The 12,401-nt window shown below is 53.6% G+C and overlaps 1 protein-coding gene across 1 annotated transcript; it reads right to left on the bottom strand.

Annotated features, from left to right (window-relative positions):
* Window positions 1-3,982: 3,982 nt before the first annotated feature.
* Window positions 3,983-8,756, bottom strand: LOC138750780 (uncharacterized). The gene is made up of 2 exons (XM_069912920.1): window positions 6,954-8,756; window positions 3,983-4,442 (listed from the first exon to the last, which is right to left on the bottom strand). The coding sequence occupies exons 1-2, from the start codon at window positions 7,669-7,671 to the stop codon at window positions 4,336-4,338; spliced, it is 825 nt and encodes a 274-aa protein (XP_069769021.1). The 5' UTR covers window positions 7,672-8,756; the 3' UTR covers window positions 3,983-4,335.
* Window positions 8,757-12,401: the final 3,645 nt, after the last annotated feature.

Here is a 12,401-nt window from a genome sequence, read left to right as displayed (position 1 = left end):
CGTCCCCGTCCCGCCTCAGCCTTCTGGGTCCCAGTCACCCTCAATCTTCTGGGTCTGCGTCCCCCCTCAGCCCTCTGGATCCCCGTCCCCCCTCAGCCTTCTGGCTACCCGTCCCCCCTCAGCCTTCTGGGTCCCGGTCCCCCCTCAGCCTTCTGGGTCCCCGTCCCCACACAGCCTTCCGGGTCCCCGTCCCCTCTCAACCTTCTGGGTCGCCCTCCCGCTCAGCTTTCTGGATCCCCGTCCCCCCTCAGCCGTCTAGGTCCCCGTCCCCCCACAGCCTTCTGGGTCCCTGTCCCCCCTCAGCCCTCTGGATCCCCGTCCCCATCCCCCCTCAGCCTTTTGGGTCTCAGCCTTCTGGGTCCCCATCCCCCCTCAGCCTTCTGGGACCCCGTCCCCCCTCAGCCCTCTGGATCCCCGTCCCCGTCCCCCCTCAGCCTTTTGGATCCCGATCCCTCTCCCCCCTCAGCCTTCTGGGTCCCCGTCCCCCCTCAGCCTTCTGGGTCCCCGTCCCCCCTCAGCCTTCTGGGTCCCCGTCCCCCCTCAGCCTTCTGGGTCCCCGTCCCCCCTCAGCCTTCTGGGTCCCCGTCCCCCCTCAGCCTTGTGGGTCCCCGTCCCGCCTCAGCCATGTGGGTCTCCGTATCCCCTCAGGCTTGTGGGTCCCCGTACCCCCTCAGGCTTGTGGGTCCCCGTACCCCCTCAGGCTTGTGGGTCCCCGTCCCCACTCAGGCTTGTGGGTCCCCGTCCCCCCTCAGGCTTGTGGGTCCACGTTCCCCCCTCAGCCTTCTGGGTCTCCGTCCCCCCTCAGCCTTCTGGGTCCCAGTTCCCCCTCAGCCTTCTGGGTCCCCGTCCCCCCTCAGCCTTCTGGGTCCACGCCCTCGCTCAGCCTTCTGGGTCTCCGTCCTCCCTCAGCCTTCTGGGTCCCAGTTCCCCCTCAGCCTTCTGGGTCCCCGTCCCAGTTCCCCCTCAGCCTTCTGGGTCCCCGTCCCCGTCCCCCCTCAGCCTTCTGGGTCCCCGTCCCCGTCACCCCTCAGCCTTCTGGGTCCCCGACCCCCTCAGCTTTCTGGGTCCCCGTCCCCCCTCAGCCTTCTGGGTCCCCGTCCCCCCTCAGCCTTCTGGGTCCCCGTCCCCCCTCAGCCTTCTGGGTCCCCGTCCCCCCTCAGCCTTCTGGGTCCCCGTCCCCCCTCAGCCTTTGGGTCCCCGTCCCCCCTCAGCCTTCTGGGTCCTGATCACCCTCACCCTTCTGGGTCCTGATCACCCTCACCCTTCTGGGTCCTGATCACCCTCACCCCTCTGGGTCCTGATCACCCTCACCCCTCTGGGTCCTGATCAACCTCACCCCTCTGGGTCCTGATCACCCTCACCCTTCTGGGTCCTGATCACCCTCACCCCTCTGGGTCCTGATCACCCTCACCCCTCTGGGTCCTGATCACCCTCACCCCTCTGGCGGGACCCCCTCACCCTTCTGGGTCCTTGTCCCCTCTCCCAGCAGCCTCACCATTCCCCTGCCCCCCTCAGCCTCGCGAGTCCCTGACCCCCCCTCAGCCTCGCGGGTCCCCGACACCCCCCCTCAGCCTCGCGGGTCCCCGACCCCCCCCTCTCAACCTCGCGGGTCACCGACCCCCGCCTCAGCCTCGCGGGTCCCCCGACCCCCCTCAGACTCGCGGGTCCCCCGACCCCCCTCAGCCTCGCGGGTCCCCCGACCCCCCTCAGCCTCGCGGGTCCCCCAACCCCCCTCAGCCTCGCGGGCCCCGACTCCCCTCAGACTCGCGGGCCCCCTCAGTCTCGCGGGTCCCCCTCCCCCCCTCAGCCTCGCGGACCCGACCCCCCCCTCTCAGCCTCGCGGGCCCCGACCCCCCCCCTCAGCCTCGCGGGCCCCGACCCCCCCCTCAGCCTCGCGGGCCCCGACCCCCCCCTCAGCCTCACGGACCCCGACCCCGCTCAACCTCGCGGGCCCCGAGCCCCCCTTCAGCCTCTCGGGCCCCGACCCCCCTCAGCCTCGCGGGTCCCCGACTACCACACACCCTAATGTCACCCCGCCACAAACTCCCTCACGGTTCCCCGGCCCCACCTCACAACCATCTCCCCGCCAGTTCCCCTCCGAGCTGCGGCCGCCCCGGACCCAAAGGGCGACCCGTGGAAACTCCCTCCTCCCTGGTCTCGCTCCCAAAATGCCCCGATTCCCGCCCGTGAAGCACCGACACGAACCTCTCCCGCTCGAGACCAACTGCTCCAAAGGCGGGAAAGATCAACAACATGGCGGCCCCCAGGGGTCGCTCTCGCGAGAGCTTGAGCCACCCCTCCACGGGATCTCTTGCCAGCCCAGTCCCACTGGGGAAGGGGCCGAGAGCTGCCTCGGGCCTCCAGTCCATCTCCCCTTCAGGCTGCACATTTCCACACCAGGACCTGCCCCACATTCCCCCCCAAGATTCCAGTCCATCCCACCTCCACCACCTTGGCCCAAAACTCATTCCACGCTCCCACCCCCCTCTGAGGGAAGAAAATCCCCCTTCAATCTCAATCCATGTCCTCCTCTTTGAATCTCTCTCACTCTCCTTGGAAACAGCCTGTCCCCATGGACACGATCCGTCCCCCCTCACAATTTTCAAATCTTCCTCAATCTTCTACGCTCCAGGGAATAAAGTCCCAGCCTGTCCAACCTTCCCCTGGAACTCAAACCCCGAAAGCCAGAACACCTTCTTGTCCCTCTCCACGACGCGCTGTCTCATTCCTATCCTTCCTCTCCTCCAGCCACCCAAACGGCACACAATGTTCCCAAGTTGGCCTCACCCATGCCTCGTCCAACTTCCTCGTGGCCTCCCACCTCCTGCACTCAATCCTCTCATTTCTGAAGGCCAAAATACCAGAAGCTTTCTTCACTCCCCCCACCACCCCCCCCCCCATCTCCACATGGGACTCCACTTTCGGGCAGTTCTGTACCACAGTTCCTCAATCCCTTTGTTTGACAACACTCCTCAATGGTGTACCATTTAACATTCAAACTCTTACGTTTTAAGAATCAATTGCAGAGATCCATGGATGTGGGGAGTCAGGAGGGTTAGGGACTGGGTGCAGGTCGACGAGACTGGCAGAATGATATTTCACCATGGACGAGAAGGGCTGAAGGGTCTCTTTTCTTTGCTGTGGTGTTTCTAGGTAGAGTTCACACCATTCTCAGGAAGGAGGATGAGCAGACAGATGTCATGGTCCAAGGGTAGGAAAGGTGATGAGATCCTGCCAGGAGAGACGAGGGAGTTAAGTGCGAAGGTGAAGGGCACAACCAAGGGGTCTCTCTCTCTCTGTCTGTGTGTGTGTGTGTGTCACTACGACTGTGTGTGACTCTCTCTGTCTGTGTGTCTCTCTGTCTGTGTGTCTCTCTGTCTGTGTGTCTCTCTGTCTGTGTCTCTCTCTCTGTCTGTGTCTCTCTCTCTGTCTGTGTCTCTCTCTCTTTCTGTGTCTCTCTCTGTCTGTGTCTCTCTGTCTGTGTGTGTCTGTCTGTGTGTGTCTGTCTGTGTGTGTCTGTCTGTGTGTGTCTGTCTGTGTGTGTCTCTCTGTCTCTCTCGCTGTCAGTGTCTCTCTCTCTGTCTCTGTCTGTGTGTGTTTCTGTGTGTGTGTGTCTGTGTATCTGTCTCTCTGTGTCTGTGTGTGTGTCTGTCTGTCTGGGTATGTGTGTGTCTCTCTCGGTGTCTCTCTGTCTGTTTGTGTGTGTGTCTCTCTCTGTGTCTCTGTGTGTGTCACTGTCTGTGTGTCTCTCTCCCTCTGTCTAAATGAGTGTCTCTGTGTCTGTATGTGTGTGTGTCTCTCTCTCTGTCTGTGTATCTGTGTGTGTCTCTGTATCTGCGTGTCTCTGTGTCTGTGTGTGTCTCTGTCTCTCTGTGTGTCTCTCTGTGTGTCTGTCTCTGTCTGTGTGTGTGTCTGTCTCTCTGTCGTGTGTGTATCTCTCTGTCTCTATGTGTGTCTCTCTGTCTCTGTGTGTGTGTCTCTCTCTCTCCGTCTGTGTGTGTCTCTCTCCGTCTATGTGTGTCTATCTGTCTGTCTGTGTCTCTGTCTGTGTGTGTCTGTCTGTCTCTCTGTCAGTGTCTCTCTCTCCGTCTGTGTGTGTCTCTCTCCGTCTGTGTGTGTCTATCTGTCTGTGTGTGTCTCTGTCTGTGTGTGTCTGTCTGTCTCTCTGTCTCGCTGTCAGTGTCTCTCTCTCTGTCTGTGTGTGTTTCTGTGTGTGTCTCTCTGTGTGCATGTGTGTCCGTGTGTGTGTGTATCTGTCTCTCTGTGTCTGTGTGTGTGTGTCTGTCTGGGTATGTGTGTGTCTCTCTCTCAGTGTCTCTAATATGTGCTTATTCATTACCCACCATTGTCCATCCCTACTGATGGTGCAGGCTTTGTTCCCCAAGGCGTCCGTATTGGCTGTCCATAGACCATCTCTGCCCCAACGCATTCCTCGGTGTCACCTACGTTAAAATCAAGATGGCATCAGCACCTTTTTGGGCACTTTTAGCCGTGTTTCCTCAGTTGTTCTGGCCAGTTTTGTGTTTCGTTCACATATTCCTGCTGCCTGGAGTTAATGGCACTCGTGGAAGATTGCCAGTTCCTGAAACAATTCTTCATTTATCTTATTTGTAACATTTTTACATTTAATTTAACATATGCATTAAAAAACTTAAATTTCTTCTTTGAAAATAAGATAAAATTAATGCATAGTGATTTAAAAAGTAACCCCTCCCACAGCTGCCCAATAGAAAACAATAAAGAGAGAAAACATCTAGATAGTATTTATAAAAATTGAGCAAAACTCTCAAATAAAATCTTGCTTTTCTTGGTTAATAGGAGTCAGAAAGTTCGTGTTGGGTGATTAAAACTTAATTCCTACAATTAGTAAATACACATCCCAAATCTTCAAAAGAGAAATTCAAATTTGTTCCGTGAATTCGATGTAATTATTTCAAGTGGGATACAACGGGCTATTTCAGTGTGGCCATCGACCCATTCCCAAATACGCATCGGACTTCCAAGTTACTGCCACACATTTTACCCCTATAACAATTACAGCACAGAAACAGGTCATTTGGCCCTTCTTGTCTGCACTGAACTAAATACTCTCCTCTCGTACCACCTCTCTGCATTCCCCTCCCCTCCAATTTTCCCTGAAATGACAAAATGGACCCAGCCGCCACTATTTCTCCCGGAAGCTCACTCCACTGAACCACCACTCTGAGTCAAGAAGATCCCCCTCATGTTACTTCCAAACTTTTGCCTCTTAACTCAATACCTCCTGTTTCAATCTCTGCTCCCCGCAATGAAAAAAGTCTCTCCACATCAATTCGTTCTATCCTCCTAGTAATTTTAAAGACCTCAATCAAATCCCCTCTCAACCATCTACAATCCAAAGAATAAAGACATCATTTGCTCAATCTTTCTTTGTAATCTAGTTGCTGATATCCAGGTAACATTGACGTAAATCTTCTCTGCACCCTCTCGACTTTGTTGATAGCTTTCCTCTCATCTGGTGACCAGAACTGCACACAGTACTCTCAACAGGGCCTCACCAATACCTTGTCTAGTCTCAACCTCACTGCCCGACTCCAGTATTCTATGCTATGGTTGATTAAGGCCTGCTATTTGAACAGATACTATTCGAGGTACTCTCTGATTACCCTCCAATAATTAACCTATCACTGTCAGGCTCACCTGGTTGGCTTTTGAAGCCGTTTTTAAACAAAGGAACATTAGATTACATCCATTCCTCTGGCACCTCACCCGTGGATAAACAGGTTTTAAATATTTCTGTCAGAGCCCTTGCAATTTCTACTCTTCTTTCCCTCAAGGCCAAGGGAATATCATGTCAGACCTCCATCCACCAACAGACAAAAATCAGCCATCACAAGGTGAAGGCAGGACAGTAGTCCCACCTCTCCAGCACGAGTCACCCCAGGATCAAATCAGCACTGACTGCAAGAAGTTTCTACATCCTCTCGGTGTCTGTGTGGATTTCCTCCCACACTCCACAGCTCAAGGGGGCCGTAAGTTCATTGGCGATTTGGGAAGCTCAAGGCCATGGGGTGGAAGTGCACATTCTGGTCCTGGGGCCATCAATTCAATTCAACAGCACAGATGAACCTTTGGGCACGACCTGATCTTTTTCTGGTTTCAAACTCATTATTTTTGAAAATTGTATGTGCACCTCTAATGCAACACGACTGCTGCAAAACAGGCTTCATGATACATATCCATGACAAGAACTCGGGAGAATCAGATTTGGTTACTAGACTTTTGAACAGAACAGTATCTGGACATTTTATCCCTAAACTGAAACTTTATAGACATACAGAACAAAAAGAGGGCAAAACAAGCTTGTGTCTCACCAATACCACAATTCACGGACACTTTTTAAGTTCTCAAGGGTGGCAGAAAACACAAAGAACAGACAAACTCCTTCCACATTGTCACTTTGAGAGCTTTGGACTCACCATGCTATAAATATTGCCAAGCCATCACTCCAAATCAATGACCAAAAGTACTGGCTGAGGGATAGATTTGAGACATTTTAACTGCTATGTAGCAATCAGGCACAAGGAAAATTGCTGCTTCCATTGTAAAGTATTTAAGAATCTCAGACCACAAACAACCTTCACCCCAAAAAACAAGCAATTCTCCACAATAAAACTAGGTTTCCTACCTGTCTGCAAGTATCTGCTCTCTTGAGTCTGAATGGCACAACTGGGGAAACCGTTTCAAACCCATGACCTGAAACAGCATATTCTCTTCCCCTAATTGGAGCTGTCTTGCAATTGGCCACCACTGCCCGAGCAAGAATGAACTGGGAGATCTCACACTTGCTCCTTCACAGGTGAGACCTCCCTGTGCATTGGAGCTCCATATTATCCATCTTGCTCTATTTTGTTAACCTTAATCAAGTCTCCTCTCATTCTCCAACACTCCCATGAAAAATAAAAATCATGTACCCTGTAGTTCGCGAGTCCGGACACCAGGTGGTGGTATTATACCTAGATCTCTCTCTCTCCCTTGCTTCATGCATGCAGTACTCAGTGTGAACAGGCGGTGGCAGCACTTTACAGCCCTTGCAATCTGCAGCTTGGACAGTAATGGTTGGTTTGCACCAAGATTGAAGATTTGGAGATTTCCCATTGATTGGCAGAGAACATACTCGACATCACATCCAACCCTGAGATTCCCTTTTTTCTGTGGACACGGCCGAATTACCACGAATGGGTCGTGCAAAAATAAACGGTTCAGTGGAAACCTGGAAAGATAAAAGAATTGAAAACAAAGAAAATCAATAAAGTGCTGCAAGGGTCCTGAAATGAGTTCCTGATTGAGTTTGTTGTTGAGGAGTCTGAAGGTGGAGGGAGAGCAGCTGTTCCTGAACCTGGGGGTCTGAGTCTTGAGGCACCGAGAATTCTTTCCTGATGGCAGCAGTGAGAAGAGAAAGAGAGAGTGTGGATCTTTGGTGATTGCTGATGTTTTCTGACAGCACCATTCCCTGTCGATAAACTCAATAGTGGGGAGAGTTTTGTCTGTGATGTCCTGGGCTGTGTCCACGACCTTTTGGAGGGCTTTATTCTCAGGGGTATTGGTGTCCCCATACCAGACCATGATGCAGCCAGTCAGCACACTTTCCACCACATCTCTGTCAAAATTTGCCAGGGTTTCTGGTGTCATCCCAAACCTCCACAAACCCCTGAGGAATTAGAGGCGCTGACATGCTTTCTTCACGAGGACATTGGTGTTGGGTCCAGGAAGAATTTTTGAGATGGTGACTCCCAAGAACCTAAATTCGCTCACCCTCTCCACCCCTGATCCCCCAATCATCACTGGATTTTAAACCTCTGGCTTTCCATTCCTGAACTCAACAATCAACTCCTTGGTTTTGGTGACATTGAGTGCGAGGTTGTTGTTGATGCACCATTCAGCTCGGTTTTCAAACTCCCTCCTGCATGTGGACTCATCCCCTTCCTTTATACAACCCACGTCCGTAGTATCGTCAGCAAATTTGGAGGGGATATTGTTGATGTACCGAGCCACACAGTCGTGGGTGTAAAGTGAGTAGAGTGGGGGCTAAGAACACAGCCCTGTGGTGCTCTGGTACTGATGGAGATCGTGGAGGGGATATTCTTACCAACCTTCACTGATTGTGGTCTGGAGGTGTTAACTCCCAGGTCTTGGAGTTTGCTGGTCAGTTTGGAGGGGATGATGGTGTTAAATGCCGAGCTGTAGTTGATAAAGAGCATCTTTACTGTTCAGGTGCTCCAGGGATTGGTGTAGGGCCAGTAAGACAACATCTGCTGTTATTATGAGAGGCGAACTGGAATGGATCCACATCACCACTCAGACAGGAGCCTTTCCAAACACTTCTTCACTGTTAATGCAAGTGCAACTGGTCGATAGTCATTCAGGCAGGTGATTACACTCTTCTTGGGCTCCGGTGTGATTGACACCTGTTGGAAACAGATGGGGACCAGTCAGGATGCTTTCCTTGGATACCAGATGGCAGTTTGGCAGGGGGACGGGAACCACAATATGAGAGCAGAAGTTCAAAAGCATGAGGGGACATGTTCTGAGTTTGTCAAAAAAAAAGACAGGCAGAGGAAAAAAACAGATGGAGTCAGTCAGAGGGTTTGAAATGTCTATTTCAATGCAAGGAATAAAGGGGATGAACTTTGAGCATGGATCAGTATGTACAACTATGATGTTGTGACTGTTACAGAGTCTTGGTTGGAGGAAGGGCAGGATTTGCTGATGCAGGTCCTAGGGTTTGGGTTTAAAAGGAATAGAATGAGGGGTAGTGGGGTGGGGGGCGAATAATGTTACTGGTCAGGGATAGTATCCCAGCTATAGAAAGGGAGGAAATTGCAGAGGGGGTGTCCACTGAGACAGTGAGGATATTTAAAAGATATGGATAGAAGAAGAGTAGTAGCCTGTATTGTCATTTAAAACCAGGACACAGTTTAAAAATGAAATGACAGCCTCCAGAAACTACAATGCTAACCAGCAAACTGTGATTCCACATCAGGCAACACAAGATGCCATTTCAACTCCAGATAAAAGATCAAAACTACACAAGACTAAAATGCACCTATATAACGAGAAGAAAAAAGTCCCAACAATGGCACAGACTCGGGAACCTCCAGGCCAGGTTCACTCCAGTCACCGGGACATCTCCTCTGCAGATCAGACAGCCAGGCATACACCATTCACTCCAGGCGTCCAGATGCAGATCTGCCACAGCAGGTGGGGAAACAGAGGAGGAGAAAGCAAAGTAGGGAAACAGAGGGATGGAAATATCGAAGTGGAAACGGAGGGGGTGAAACGGAGGGAGACAAACAGAGGCGGGGAAACGGAGGCGGCAAAACAGGAAGGGAAACAGAGGCGTTGGAACAGATGGTTGGAATAAGAATAGAGGAAAGAGTGGTGGAGAAATCAAGGTAGGGAAAGAGAGACGGGGAATGAGAGACGGGGAATCAGAGGCGGGGATTCAGAGGGGGGAAAAGAGAGGCGGGGAAAGAGAGGCGGGGAAAGAGCCAGGGACTCTGAAGCAGGGAATCAAAGACGGGGAATCAGATTCGGGGAATCAGAGGTGGGGAATCAGAGGACGGAAAAGAGATGTGGGGAATGAGAGGCAGAGAAGGAGGTGCGGAAAAAACGCAGGGAAATAGAGGCAGGGTATCAGACGTGGGGAATCAGAGGCAGGAAATTAGAGGCGGGGAATCAGAGGGGGGAACAGAGATGTGGGGAAAGAGAGGCAGAGAAAGAGGCACGGAAATAGATGGAGGGAAAGAGAGGTGGTTAATCAGAGGTGGGGAATCAGACACGGGAAAACATAGGCGGGAAATCAGAGGCGGGGAATCAGAGGCGGGGAATCAGAGTCATGGTATCAGAGGCGGGGAATCTGAGGCGGGGAATCAGAGGCGGGAAAAGAGATGTGGGAAAAGAGAGGCAGAGAAGGAGGCACAAAAATAGTGGCAGGGAAAGAGAGGCGGTGAATCAGGGGTGGGGAATCAGAGGCGGGGACACAGAGGCGGGGAATCAGAGGCGGAGAAACGGAGGTGGAGAATCAGAGGGCGGAAAAGAGATGTGGGGAAAGAGAGGCAGGGAAAGAGGCACGAAAATAGTGGCAGGGAAAGAGAGGCGGGGTATCAGAGGTGGGGAATCAGAGGATGGGAATCAGAGTCGTGGTATCAGAGGCAGGGTATCAGAGACGGGGTATCAGAGGCAGAGGAACGGAGGCGTGGAATCAGAGGTGGGGAATCAGAGGGGGGAAAAGAGATGTGGGGAAAGAGAGGCCAGGAAAGAGGCACGGAAAGAGAGGCGGGGAAAGAGGCCAGGAAAGAGAGGCGGGAAATGAGAGGTGGCAAATCAGAGGAGGGGAATCAGAGGCGGGGAATCAGAGGCGGGGATTCAGAGGCGGGGATTCAGAGGCGGGGAATCAGAGGAGGGGAATCAGAGGAGGGGAATCAGAGGCGGGGAATCAGAGGCGGGGAATCAGAGGCGGGGATTCAGAGGCGGGGATTCAGAGGGGGGGAATCATAGGCGGGGATTCAGAGGCGGGGAATCAGAGGCGGGGAATCAGAGGCGGGAAATCAGAGGCGGGCAATCAGAGGCGGGGAATCAGAGGCGGGGAAGCAGAGGCGGGGAAGCAGAGGCGGGGAAGCAGAGGCGGGGAAGCAGAGGCGGGGAATCAGAGTCGGGGAATCAGAGGCGGGGAATTTGAGGTGGGGATTCTGAGGTGGGAAATCAGAGGCTGAGATTGAAAGGGGGAGAATCAGAAGGGGGAAAAGAAATGTGGGGAAAGAGAGGCATGGAAAGAGCCAGGGACTCTGAAGCAGGGAATCGGAGGCAGGGAAACAGAGTCGGAGAAACGGAGGCGGGGAATCAGAAGCGGGGAATCAGAGGGTGGAAAAGAGATGTGGGGAAAGAGAGGCAGGGAAAGAGGCGCGGAAATAGACGCAGGGAAAGAGAGGCGGAGTATCAGATGTGGGGAATTCAAGGCGGGGAATCAGAGGCGGGGAAAGAGATGTGGGGAAACAGAGGCAGGGAAAGAGGCAAGGAAATAGAGGTGGGGAATCAGAGGCAGGGAATCAGAGGCGGGGAATCAGAGGCGGGGAATCAGAGGCGGGGAATCAGAGGGGGGAATAGAGATGTGGGAAAAGAGAGGCGGCGAAAGGGAGGCGGGGAAAGAGTCAGAGACTCTGAAGCAGGGAATCGGAGGCAGGGAATCGGAGGCAGGAAAACAGAGGAAGGGAATCAGAGTCGGAGAAATGGAGGCGGGGAATCAGAAGCGAGGAATCAGAAGCGGGGAATCAGAGTCATGGAATCAGAGGCGGGGAATCAGAGGGCAGAAAAGAGATGTGGGGAAAGAGAGGCAGAGAAGGAGGCACGAAAATAGTGGCAGGGAAAGAGAGGCAGGGAATCAGAGGCGGGGAATCAGAGGCGGGGAATCAGAGGCGGGGAATCAGAGGCGGGGAATCAGAGGCGGGGAAGCAGAGGCGGGGAAGCAGAGGCGGGGAAGCAGAGGCGGGGAAGCAGAGGCGGGGAAGCAGAGGCGGGGAAGCAGAGGCGGGGAAGCAGAGGCGGGGAAGCAGAGGCGGGGAAGCAGAGGCGGGGAAGCAGAGGCGGGGAATCAGAGGCAGGGAATCAGAGGCGGGGAATTTGAGGTGGGGATTCTGAGGTGGGAAATCAGAGGCTGAGATTGAAAGGGGGAGAATCAGAAGGGGGAAAAGAAATGTGGGGAAAGAGAGGCATGGAAAGAGCCAGGGACTCTGAAGCAGGGAATCGGAGGCAGGGAAACAGAGTCGGAGAAACGGAGGCGGGGAATCAGAAGCGGGGAATCAGAGGGTGGAAAAGAGATGTGGGGAAAGAGGCGCGGAAATAGACGCAGGGAAAGAGAGGCGGAGTATCAGATGTGGGGAATTCAAGGCGGGGAATCAGAGGCGTGGAATCAGAGGGGGGAATAGAGATGTGGGAAAAGAGAGGCGGCGAAAGAGGCACGAAAATAGTGGCAGGGAAAGAGAGGCGGGGAATCAGAGGCGGGGAACCACAGGCGGGGAATCAGAGGCTGAAATTAAAAGGGGGTGAATCAGAGGGGGGTAAAGAGATGTGGGGAAAGAAGGGCAGGGAAAGAGCCAGGGAAAGAGCCAGGGACTCTGAAGCAGGGAATCGGAGGCAGGGAAACAGAGGAAGGGAATCAGAGTGGGAGAAATGGAGGCGGGGAATCAGAGGCGGGGAATCAGAGGCGGGGAACCACAGGCGGGGAATCAGAGGCTGAAATTAAAAGGGGGTGAATCAGAGGGGGGAAAAGAGATGTGGGGAAACAAGGGCAGGGAAAGAGCCAGGGAAAGAGCCAGGGACTCTGAAGCAGGGAATCGGAGGCAGGGAAACAGAGGAAGGGAATC

This window comes from Narcine bancroftii, unplaced genomic scaffold, assembly GCF_036971445.1.
Source record: "Narcine bancroftii isolate sNarBan1 unplaced genomic scaffold, sNarBan1.hap1 Scaffold_264, whole genome shotgun sequence".
Lineage (NCBI taxonomy): Eukaryota > Metazoa > Chordata > Chondrichthyes > Torpediniformes > Narcinidae > Narcine > Narcine bancroftii.
The sequence above is the reverse complement of the archived record's forward strand: the minus strand, read 5'-3'. Positions and strand labels throughout refer to the sequence as shown.

Coding starts and splice junctions, on each gene's coding strand:
- LOC138750780 (XM_069912920.1), bottom strand. CDS start 7,671: ATGACACCAGAAACCCTGGCAAATTTTGACAGAGATGTGGTGGAAAGT. Junction 4,443..6,953: donor CCGGACTCGCGAACTACAGG/GTACATGATTTT, acceptor ATTTTAACGTAG/GTGACACCGAGGAATGCGTT.